This window comes from Cottoperca gobio, chromosome 4 (assembly GCF_900634415.1).
Source record: "Cottoperca gobio chromosome 4, fCotGob3.1, whole genome shotgun sequence".
Taxonomy (NCBI): Eukaryota; Metazoa; Chordata; class Actinopteri; order Perciformes; family Bovichtidae; genus Cottoperca; species Cottoperca gobio.
In genome coordinates, this window is record NC_041358.1 from 24,223,309 (window position 1) to 24,236,423 (window position 13,115).

The window sequence follows — 13,115 nt, forward strand, 5'->3', positions numbered from 1 at the left end:
TTTACTTACAATCGGCTTCCTTTAATACACTGAGGAGACGAATAAACACATAATTCGATTTTTACACAATGAGCCTTTTGACCAGCAGCACAGTGCAGATGGGATCAGACAGGCCAGTCATAGGCAAGTGCGTGCATTCGCGTAGTTGTTCATGTTTGCTTGAGAACAGCAAAAGAAAAATGACTACTTAATTGGTCTAACAGTAGGCCTGCACTCTGTCAGCTGACTCTTTTAAACTGAGAGACTCCTCTCTGTGTGTCTTCAGGGCCTCTCTGCTGTTTTTCTTTTATCTTCAATATCAACATTTAATTCATAGAGAAAAAACTGACTCCAGGAATGGAGACAGCTTGGCTGAGCAAGAGCATGAGTAACTACAGCAGATATCTGATAGTCTCAGACTTGGAACAAAAAAAGGATTTGTTATATTACTATTTACATTTACAAATTAAAAAGAAGCAGAGGTAATAGAAGCAAAATAAAAAATAAAACCTTAGAGGATGTGGTTCAACTTTAAACAGTAAATTATTTAAATGTTTCAGAGACATCTGCCAGCATAAAGCTGAAGCTCTACTATACTGTATGTCTGCCTCCCCATGTTAGGAACACAGCTCTGAATTTGGGTTTGAAGGTCATCAAACCAAGGCAATCCAATCATGTTTCATCCAGCTGAGAAACATCTCCAAAATTAAAAGATGCCTATCGTGAGCTGTCCTTGAAAAAGGTCATCCTAGCTTATGTTTCAGCACGTCGTTATTAACCTGCACAGCCGTCATCCACACCACACTAGTTTGAATGCAGCTGTTAACTAACTAGATGCAGCAAGATCATATCACATCAGACCCATCCTGGCTTCACTTCACGGGTCGTCTGTCCTCAGGATCCTCTGTCGATAGTTATAGTGACTATTTCTCATCATCATGAAGAGTTGAACTGACTGACGCTCTCTCACACACGTGCACAGACAATAACCTCCTTTGCACCTGCACTACAATATATATATTTGACCTTCAATTAGACAGGGGGAATGTCAAACAACTGATTAAGGAATGTTGCTTTCTTCTTCACTTTTTACAGAAGTAGCAGTGTTGAAATTCCAAAAACGCTGGGAACAGACACACAGTGCGATTCACATCACATTTGATGAAATATGAGCAGGTTCATGAACCAGCTATGGTGTGTTTGCGTTGAGAATTTGGATCGGGAGTGGCAATGCAATTATAAAGATAGCTCAGTCTTAATTACAAACTAGGCTAAGCTGTCAGAAAGTGGAAGGCATAAATCACAACAGGCCACTGCTCTCCTTTACACTACAGCACGTTTTGTCTTAATGATCTGATTGAACCACCGGTAGTAGAGTTTACTTACTTGCAGGTTATTTCAAGTTTCCACAACAACATGGCATGTGCCAGGAAATGAAAGCTACTCTAACATGTGAAGTAGTAATGATTAGCCTGCTTGTCATTTTGAATAAACCAACCGCTTTTAAGAATGTTTTTCTCATCAATTACACTGAATAGGTTACTTTCTCATGTAATAAAATGGTCTCGTAATCGTCTCCACATCCCCCAGCTACAACAAATCAGTAGGCAGTAAAATGTGTTGAGAGCAAGTAACAAAACCCCGGAAATGTCCTAAATAACATCTTGGAGGTGGAAATGTGTCTATTGGTATTGTTCCCAGTACTGGTGCACTTTGTCAGACAGAGCAGTTTTTTATTCCCTCTTCCATGTCAGAGAAAAACCTCATGGTCCCGTGGACAGGCTGGGGTTTATCTAAAAACCCTATTTCTGTAATGGCTTTCACATCCAACAATCCCCTTATGAGGGGATTCTATTGCTGGGTTTGCATTCCTGTTACAGTGTTAGGATGACAGCATGAGTTAAACTAAAACGCCTGTGGGTTTGGTCACAGTACTAGCTCGGCAATCTTACCTGCAGTATTCAGTGCCATTGTTGAAGGTCAGACATGTAGCATTGTTAACACAAGGCGCCTTATCATTCATACACTGCAGAGCTGCAAGAGACAAAAGAAGAGTTAGATTGTGGACAATCAGAGAGGCACTTCATCAGCTAAACAATTACAATATTGGCAATATTTTAATAATGTGACAATTTTATTGCGGGTTAATAAAAAAATGACAATTTGAAAGAAAATTAATTAACACAGTTTTTAAAATGCCTGTCTTCACATACTGTACCAAAGCGTTAAAACAGTAAGAAGTAGTTTCAGAACCGTCGGTTTGCTCATTAAAATTCAAGGATTAGTATATTGTGAAAATGACTGCTATGCACTGTTATCCACCATGAGTAATGGTTTCCAGTTTCCAGTCTTGTTCTTGTGTCTTATTGAATAAGATAAAAATGATGTATGGGTATCAAACAAATACCCTGTTTAAATTACTAGAAAGTCTAGGCTAGCTCTAGCCTTGCTTGAAGTGTTTCATTCCTGCTGACTTTGAAACTGGCACTGCTCACAACTCATTCAGGATTTCCCCCCAGGAAATTGGTCAGCCAGAGTGGTAAAATCCCCCCACACACACACGTTCCCCACTCCACTGAGGGAAACCCTTCACCTCCATCCTCCTTCACCTCATCCTTACAGAGATAATGCAGAATGCTCGCCACCTATCTAACCAACTACGCAAAGCTAGCCTGAAATCAGCCTGTGGTCACAGGGCGGCCGTATGGGCAGACAGAAATCAGCCTTGACGAAGACCTCAAAGCCCAACTATCTGCCGGCCAACGAAACACTCACAGCCAGACACATCAGCTATTGTGTGGGCCGCCACAGACACATGGCTCATGAAGCACACCATGCCAGCCCAACATTAAGTGTGGTGTTCTAAGTCTCAATGTGATATTGTAGCCAAATGAAGATAGCCACTGTTAAGTGTGTGTAATTAACAAAGCACAATAACAACAATTATAAAAGCACAAATTGCTATAAATAATTAGCAATGATAGTAAAATTGTTGCTATAGTAACATTTTTATTTCATTTAGAGTCTCACATGTCTATGAATCCCCACTCAGCAGAAGAGATCTCTTTGTACACTGAGGGCAGGTCAGCTGATTTCAAAGAAACACCAACAATGTCTTCACAAAACAGTCATTGCATTACAGGAAGTGCGCTCAGCAATGGTGTTATTTCCTGTGCCTAGATTAATCACAGTGTCACTCAAATTAAGGAGTCTTTGAGAGCACGCTTTAGACTATTATTAACCCTACTTGATATGATTTTTCGGTGTTTTAAGTCACACACAGTTTGTTTTCAAGTGCTGAACATTCAGGGTACAGTCTCTGAACTGGTCTGGTGAGTGCAGAATATTGGAGCCAGGCTGACGGACATAGTTCATTAGACATGGGGATACCAAACAAAAACCACTGTGAAATTCCTAATTCCAACAAGCATGCACACAAACGCATGCCTCTATGTGCACTGCACATACATACACTGAAATAAACTATGAGTTGATATCAGCCTACTTCTGCAGTGCAAGAGACCACAGAAAAGACTGTGCTATTTTGGTACTATTTCTGTACTGAGCAGACATACTGTATGCACACTTGCTACAAGTTAGCACACAAAAATCATGCACACATAATTTAAAAAACGCAGACAGCAGATAATCCACACATGTGGTTAGACCCGTGACACAGTGGAACTTTCACTTTTGGTTTTGATCACGTTTAAGTCCAAATTTAGACCAAAATCATGTTTATTCTGCTTTTGAATAAATCATAAAAAGAAGATAAAATGTGAATTTCTGTACAGTAAATTTGGGCAACACACTTTAGGGTATGGCAGGACACCAGTCCTCTGACAATCGCAAAATCAGCAACAACAAAAAAAAGAAGAAGAATTATGCTGAGAGAAGGAGGAAGGGCTGAGAAGACCAAGGCATAAAGCAGAGGGAGTGAAATAATGAAGTAAGACAGGACAAAGCGGAAAAAGGTACTCTCATCCCCGACTGGTTTGACGAGCTTCCCATGCATGCTGTCGTCATGCCAGACGCAATGATCTTACCAGATTTGGGACAGCCTGCCTACTATTACACCATTTTAAAACACACTCACTCACTCACTCACACACACACTCACTCACACACACACACCAATTACCCCATAATGTAAAGGGCACAAATTCCCCGACTGAAAGTTTGGAAAAGGTTTTAGCAATCAATCTCACTAGAGTAAAACAAACAAAATGTTCACACACATTAAAAGGACCACCAGTGTATTGGGATCCAGACTCATATCACCAGTATCAGTATCCTCTCTTCATGGCTGTTCTCACACTTCACTATCAATGAACCACGGACAGGAAAATTTCCCAGGAATGAGAGCCTTGATAAGACCCAATCGACTAAGTCAACATTGAAATCAGGAGTTTTGTTAGACTTTCTCGTTGTCTGGACATTTGACAGACAGGGTCATAAGATTTCCGTCATAATCTATTATTACCAGCCATTTAAAAATGTTTATAATAACGCATATTCAATAGAATTAGATTTGAATTGTTTTAATAATGAATATACAGAACAAGTTTATAGATTATGCATGCAAAAGGGCATGCAGAGAGAAGATAAACAGAGACTGTGTGGTCACTTTTCATGTCAACAGACACAAAGTAGGTGTATGTTTTTTTCCCGCAGTGACAACAAAGGTTACTAAAAAACACTGCAGGCATTGTGTCTAAACAGGAAAGTATGAACAATGTAATTATACAAAATTTGTTTTTGCATCTTTGCCTCGGACCGATGTCAAAATGACGAACGGCCTTCACATGTTTTCTTTATTGTTAAAAAAAATCGGTCAGTGACAATATAAAAATATGCAGTTAACGAGACCTTTGAGTAAAACTCAAGCAGATGGTGTGAGCTGAGAAAACACACACAGTTACATGACCGGATTATTACTATTATTTGGACCATTCCTGATCAAAAGTCCACATTACTTCCACTCACTACCACTGCATCTTCTAGCTTTGTGTGTGTGTGTGTGTGTGTGTGTGTGTGTGTGTGTGTGTGTGTGTGTGTGTGTGTGTGTGTGTGTGTGTGTGTGTGTGTGTAAAGGTGATGGGGGGGAAAGGGGTTTAAGTGGAACTAAATCAGAACAAATGCAGGAGATTTACAATGTCTGCAGTCTGGTGGGACTGGGAGGAGTGCTGTGTGTGATCCCTGCTGGTGAACGCTGTATCTGTATTATGCAACATCTATAAACACAGATGTCTTAGCGCTTTTCTTAAACTTTCCTCAATGACCTCAACCTGATAATATTAGTAACTTTATTTGTATATCACTTTTCAAACACAGCCACAAAGTGCTTCTGAGACAAAGATATAACAATGAATACTAAAATGTTAACAAAAAGTAGGGAACTTTCTGATCGGCTGTGACTTTCAGTATGTAGATTTGGCAAAGGAAAACTATTCACTGTGGTGCTGCATGGAAAATCAGAGAGGTAGCAATAGATATGTTTCCATCCACATGCTTTTATGTACATTTTTAAGGAACCTGAACAACAGCAGAAAGCCCCAAAATAAAGGCAAAAATCGCAGAAGGTGTACGTAACCACAAAGTCCCCTGTTTGATTCCAGACGGGGGGCCCTTGTTGTATGTCAGCCCACTCTCTATCATCACACTTGCTGACAATAGCACCACAGGCAACACAAGGATCAGAGGAGACTTCTTAATACAAAAATGAGAGATGCATGCTTTGGTGGGATGCAGAAATGAAATGCCATAATATGCATTGTAACTCTTGAAAATGTTTATCTTGGCACACTAGATCAAAAAAAGGTTATGAGTTAAATAGGTTAGCACAGGTTGTTGACTATATAAAACTTGGCTCTGCATCAGTAAAGCAATCAGTCAGCTGACATAAGGTAACCCAGCACCAGGGTTCAAAATGGCGAGACACTTCCTAGTTTCCAGAGTAATGAGAAAAAGCATCTAAATGCACTGAGACATCTTGGTTTTGGTCATCTTTACAAACACAAGTGACACAAGAGGGTGGAACAAGGTACAACTGTACAACAATATTTTTAGACAGCCAAACTGTTACAATTCACTTTATGAACTGAAAACACACCTTTGGCTAAACTTGTAGGATAAAAACACGGAGAACCCAGACTGGACAACACCGCGGCAGCGACCTTATAATCACATGGTAGCCCCGCCCTCAAGCATGCGCTACTATATTGTCTATTTTACTCTAAATTGTCAATAATTTACTAAATTAACATTATGCTGTATTGAAGAAGACTTGAAAAAAGCAATTGAGAGCTTAAACTCTTCAGGAAAATGTTTCCATAGCCAATAAATCCATTGAGAAGTGGGGTCATTTTCTCATAGACTTCTATACCACCACACTTCTTTTTGCAAGCAGTCGTCGCCCCCTTGCCCAGATATTAGAGAAAATGCAAGTTTAAAGAACTTGGCTTCACTTTTCAGACCCGAAGGTTGCCAACTGGTACAGACATTCGAGGTTTGATGAGGAAACTTTTATCCCCTGACCTACCAACTATTATTTAAAACAACTCTTGTGCATCATCAGCAACTCCTTTGAGTTTCTCTTCATTTAACTTTTCACTTTCTATTACTAGAAGTATTTACTGACCTGTCCCTGTTGCAGGAGGAGCACCTTAGTCTTTGTAAACTGTGGTGAACGGCAGCAATTACTTCTATATTTGGACACATTGTAAATTCCAGGTAAAAATAAGTTTAAACCATTCTCCTCTTTTTGCAACTGGGTATTTTTCTGTGAAAATCTGTAAAAACTGAAAACTTTTAGCTGTTAGTGTGAATAAAATCTAAATAAAGAGAGGGCCCTTAATAGTCGAGACAGAAAAAAAAGGTAGAGCTAGAGTCAGGTTGTTGTGCTCAGCTGGCATTACGCTGGTTCCTCCCTCAGCACTCGCCACTGCTTTGTCACCAACACCACAGCAGGTCCCTAGAGGGATCCAGCCATGTCATGAGAAGAAAAAAGACAAAGGAGGTAGAAAAGAGGAGGGGTGAGGGAGGGAGAGAGATAGCTGGGCTTTGGAGCTAATAGCTGAGGATTGAGATGTGGAAGTAATTACGGACCTACAGACAAAGACTACACACGAATGGGTGTCCCTGAGCCCTGGCACACATCCATACAGCAGAGGGCAGGAAGTTGTTCGCGCTGAGTGAGGAAGTAACCCCATTTCCTGGAATTGCTGTACAAGCCTCTATATCCAGCAGGCCAAACAGTCGTCATGGTAACTTGCAATAAAATACCCATAGCTCAGCATGCAAGGAGGGAGATGAGGCTCAAACTAAACACGGTTACCCTGAGGGAAGCTTTACTGGCCCACACAAACAGCAGACGAACCGAGCAGACGAACCAAGCGGGGGCTTTAAGGCTTTAGTCTATCAGGTCAGCTTCAATTTAGAGGTTTGTGACATACTGTATGAAACAGATCAGTGCCGACAGAAAAAGCAGAAGTGTGTGATTACTGGGGATGTCTCGAGTTCATCTCCTGGATCTTTATCAGGGCAGATCAAGATATCTTTAAATGCAATAGTAACTGCATTATTAAACCTGACCCATTTCTGATCCTTTGTATAATGTAACCCATTGCACTCCAGCTACACCAGCTGTCAAAAGTGCCTGACGTTAAAACACAGAAACCTATTCCTGAACCTATTCAACAGAAATTCCAGAGTAAACCACAGACTAGCACAGTCCACGTAAAGCTGCAGTTTCAGTTGATGAAAGTGAAATTAAGATGGAGGACAAAATTCTTGACTGGGACAGCCCCGGTAATTACCCTCCCAACCTCCCAACTGAGACAGTCGCCTTGCTTTTGTAATCACTTGGAAAAGTTGGGAGAGTCTCATCTAAAAGTGTGTGTGTGTGTGTGTGTGTGTGTGTGTGTGTGTGTGTGTGTGTGTGTGTGTGTGTGTGTGTGTGTGTGTGTGTGTGTGTGTTGGAGGGAGAAAGAGACAGACAGACAGAAACAGGAAAAGCAGACCAGTAAAAGCAACATGTCGGGACTTTCCCTTGCTCATTGATATCCTAATCTTTTTTTCTGAATCAAAACTTTTTTTTGTAATGATTTAAAAAATCAAGAGGACTACTGTTCAGACATGTTCAGTTATTAGAGTTGTCACAATAACAAAATTAATGACTTTAATACGATACCTGCCTAAAGTATCTCATAACTGAAAGATACCATGGCAAAAAACATCAGTAATTAAATAATAGATGACAGAACGAGAAAAATAATAAGAATTTAAGTAGACAATGAGACTGTTTCAATAAATATATTCATAGACATGTAAATAACATACATTTCCAATGATGAGATCATGTCAGCAGAATATTCTAACCGCTCAACCACAAGCTCCTGAGACACAAGCGGACAAAGGGCCTGAACTACCTTTACTATATAAGAGGGGTGACCATGGACAACATTTTAAATCATCGCGGGATTATATCAATATTAATATACTTTGATATTATGAATTCACGAGCACATAGTGCAAAGCCAAACTCCCTTTCATCCTATTAAGTCAAAATAAATATTTCAGAATGTATTACAGATTTCATATATCCCATACTCAACGAGTGAGCCAAGATGGCCTAATATTCCTGTTCAAATCAAAACACATAAAAAGGTCTGTCCTAACACATGTATTAGTTTCTTACTCTGGGATGGTGGAAAAAACATTTAAATTACCTTTAAGCAAATCAAACACATTTAGGCTATTCTATGTGATCTTCTTTTAATAACTAATATAATATTTTACTTCACTGAGACTCTCACTTTGAAAACCTTTAGTTTATATTCACATCCTAGTACTTAAAGGACACTGATTATATGCCACAAAACTAGTTGGGACATAGCTTTAAACTAATACTGCGACCCATTACAAAGTAGTTTCCCTCCTTCTCCGGCTGTCTCCAGGATTACGGGGCTGTGTTGGCCGAGGAATGCAGGCCGCAGTAATTCCCTGTTAATTTGCTAACCTGTTCAACAGTGCAGACACAACGCTCTGTAATCCCCTCGACCTTCACAGCCACAACCACCACCTCCTATAGTAACAGTGCATGTGGTTCATGCAGTGAATGCACCTAGCTTCATTCACATTTTGACTGGTATTATTTAATGCGTGAGGATCAAAGTCACTAAGAGCAAAGTGGTCAAGCAGGCAGTGGCGCTGTATTAGCACTCTGAAGCAAAATGGTAACAGGCCCATGACTATGACTTCCACCTTGTCTCGTATGCATTTCAACCTCAAGACCTTAATCACGGTAGGTCTATAAATTTACATCTATTCTAAGCCACCATGGCTACAGAGGCACACGCATGCATGTATGTGTGCATCGAAGTACAGACACACGTGCATCTAGAGCGCAGTACAACAGACGTTCACCCACTGACTCATACTACTCTCTCTCCTACTACAACCAACAAGTACAGGACCGAAACATATGTGGAAGACTGGCTTTTTAACTCCACTACTAATCAAAAGGGTGGAGCAGGCTGAACTGAATATAACCTTAAACATGAGCACACGAATGGTAGCATTAATTATCTTACTGAGGAGTACCGGGAGATGATGAGAAGAGATGAGAAAGAAACTAATGGGAAAGTTTGTGTCACGGAGAAGATGTCTTAAGCCACATTAATAACAGAGCCACAAGGCAGTGGGATGAGCTGGTGGTCATTAAATAATGCAGTGTTGTGGGTAGCTCAACAAATATCTTTGTCTTCAGAGCACAGGGTGAAGCACAGGGCGAAGCATGGCGCAGATAAATCACATTTCACACCAGGCTCCAGCTTGGGTCAGATGCAAGTAAACCATGGGCGACACAATAGTTGGCCTTTGTCAGTTTGTATCCTCAATGCAATACATACACACACGCAAATAGATACACACACGCATGTCAGCTGTCTGCATTTCGCGCTGGGCAAAAATATGCAACCGTCGACATGCCCACACCATAGGGGTGTAACACGATGTCGTGTGCCACAAAGATGGCTCCTACGCTTCCTCAAGAATCAGATTAACAATCAACTACAACACTGTGTAGCACAGTATTATTAACCATGTTCCTGCACCATCACAGAGGGGCTTCATTGTTCTTTACAGACCGTATGATTGAACAGTAAACAAGCATTCATTCTTTTTTGGGAGACTTTAGCAATGTGTTCAGCTCAATTAGCAAAGCAAAGCAAACCACTGGAACTTATTTACAAATGCCAACGCACCCCTTAAAAACGTGTCACATATCACCTTTTGCAGTCAGAGCTTAGTAACACTGTGCAATAAGAAAATAGGGTCACAATCATCTACTTCAGAAAATGAGTCATAATAGATGCTGTAATTGGCGGGTTATGATACTGCTGATACATTAAAAGCTTTCAACTCCCCAATATCTGACAGGCTTTTGTTGCGAAGAAGGGAAGAAGCTGCAAGCTGCAGGCACTTATTGCAGTATGAGTAAACCTCAAACCTCCTCTTGTCATTAAGGTACAACACCTTCCTTCATGCCATCCTATCAAATCTAAAACCACTGTATTTGTGCTTTCATCACAAGCGGTGATCACAGTAGCTCAGTACATTACAGCTCAGTGTCCAAACTATTTGGATGTTCAGCTTTAGCGGGAAAAATAATAGGTGTGTGTGTGAGCTGAACAGAGCGGGAGGGAGGAATGTCAAACACCAACAACATTCCACTGACTCTCCTTGCATTGCCTGCAGCACTTTCACATTGTCTTTTCCTCTTTTGTGCAACTTCTATGTTCACAAGTCACCTGTGATCCATGAAAAAACGTGAGAAAGAATAGCAAGGCTGCAAAAAAAAAAGCAGAAAAAAAGAAAAGCATGCAAGATGAAATCACTGCTTTTGCACCCTTATGTTTCTAAAAAGAGATACGGGCTTTGTGTTATTTCTCGAAAAAAAAAAAACAGAAACACAGTTAGAAAAAAGCATTACTATATCATTGGTAATGTTATACTTTGAAACATAAATTCATTAAAAAAAAAGGTTGAAAAAGTAAGGCACACTCCAAATTAGGTTTTCAACATTGCATTCACAAATGTACTGATCTCCAAAGAAAAGTGCCATCTTATCTTATTTAGAGTTATCTAACAGTGCTTATGCATACTTGTAGAATTGCTTTAATATCATTTCACACTAAGTAATGGAGAAACAAACATGCACACTGTCAGTGAAATGTTTTTTTTAACATGTGATATTTATATATTTGGCTTTTTGCAATTAAAATGCAAGATAACCTTTCATTCATCTGAGTGAATCCTTATCTACTGTGAGCCTAAGTATTTTAGGACCTGCTATTGAACTCCAATTAGTAGACACTAATTAGTGCGTAATTAACTGCACTAGAAAGTAAACCAGTTATCCATGTATAGGTTAAATACATAGACACTGCTAGCAATGCTAAGACAAATGAACAGTGCATGTGCCTGATTTACATCTAGGAAATATCAGAAATATTTCTTAATTTGTATCTTTCCTTTCTTATTGCCTCACATTTTAGAAAGTGCACTTGCTTGACAATTGACCCAGTTCTGAACTGCAGGGTGGTCAAAACACTTGTGTGTTACACATGATATACATACAGTAGGTAGGGTCTTGTGAAGGGAACAACAAGTTGATTTCCTCGTGCAATTTAACCATAGTGATATTGGTGGATATTTGCACTTCAAAATCCAGATTTATGTCCTGTCCTTCATCACTGTCAGCTATCTTAATTCAGCAGGGCAGTCTAAATATGGTTAAGTGTCCATTTTGAATTCTTTCTCTTGCTTTTCAACATCTGGGCTGTGGTGCGACTCAACAGCAGTATGAGAAATAATAAGTCAGAGTATTTACCTTAACCATTTGAATTAGACACAGGGTGATGTATGGAGCTGATGGATAATTTGTGAAAATGCTCCAGGATAATTATTAATAATTTAATAGTAGTGATAACGCCGTTAGTAAAGGTGAGCGTTATAGTGACACTCTGAACCTAAATAGAAAGTACGTTACGTTAGAGTAATATCAACGTAACGTTACGTTAGAGTAATATCAACGTAACGTTACGTTAGAGTAATATCAACGTAACGTTACGTTAGAGTAATATCAACGTAACGTTACGTTAGCTAACGTATGTTTTGATATATAAGCTACCTCTCCAAACGCAGCAAAAACAATACAAAATACGGTTTAAATGCTTTCTAAAAGTTAGCCTTTAATGTAAAGTTACTTTCAGGAACATGTTTTGGATTTTTCAAAAGTAACTTTTTAAAAGTAACTTACCTAGCTAACGTTAGTCGGACTCAAGTGTAACGTGTGTGTAAGAGATGCTATGTCTGCCCCGTGTCCCACAGATGCAGAGGCAACTAAACGTGACAAGTTATGAGTTATTAGAAAATAACTATACAGCTTTATCATAATCAACAACTTACCCAAGGAGAGGTGAATGAAGCAGAAGACAAAGACTAGTGATTTGCCCGAGGAGACACCGGGGATCTGCTCCATATTTGCTGTAAAATCCACATAAGGTCGCCAGCCCAAAGTTGAGCTGTCTCCCGGGACGTTAGTTCTCAAAAAAGTCTCTCACAAAATTAACAGGGTAAAAAACTACCTGTAGAGCCAAATTACAGCATGTCCGTATTTTTTTTTACATGTGTTCAACGCGCCGTTACATTTAAATAAACTTTTAAAATACACAATTTAACGTCTGGTAGTCACACACGGAGTAGAAAAAGTCTTCCACCTCTCTACGCTCACTAGTCACTGAAGTCACTGCGAGCGAAGGAACAAGAACACATATCCTTCCGCTAAAGTCAAGGGGGATCTATACACGGGTTGAAAAGATGGTAAATACTTAAAAATGTAACGTTATATCTAAATTGGAGTGTTTGTCACCGCTTTATAAAATTCATATTACCGGATATAATCGTTTATTTTATCCTGGAAACAACGTAAAAACACAGTAGAAGTTAAAGTTTTCTTTCTCTGTGTCGCCGCGGCGGAGGAATTTTTTTTCTCATTTTTCTGCTTCTCGGAGCCTGGTATGACTCAAAATTAACCCTTCAATGATTTTTTTTTTTTTTGATTTTCTTCTCCC

The 13,115-nt window shown here is 39.6% G+C and overlaps 1 protein-coding gene across 1 annotated transcript in view; it reads right to left on the reverse strand.

Moving 5' to 3' along the window:
• The window catches only part of notch2 (notch receptor 2), a 42,539-nt gene extending 29,792 nt beyond the window's left edge, over positions 1 to 12,747 (reverse strand). Inside the window, 2 exon segments of the mRNA XM_029430227.1 lie at positions 1,932 to 2,013; positions 12,451 to 12,747. Coding sequence (XP_029286087.1) covers positions 1,932 to 2,013; positions 12,451 to 12,523 — 155 coding nt within the window. The 5' untranslated portion in view covers positions 12,524 to 12,747.
• Between the last annotated feature and the right edge of the window lie 368 nt (positions 12,748 to 13,115).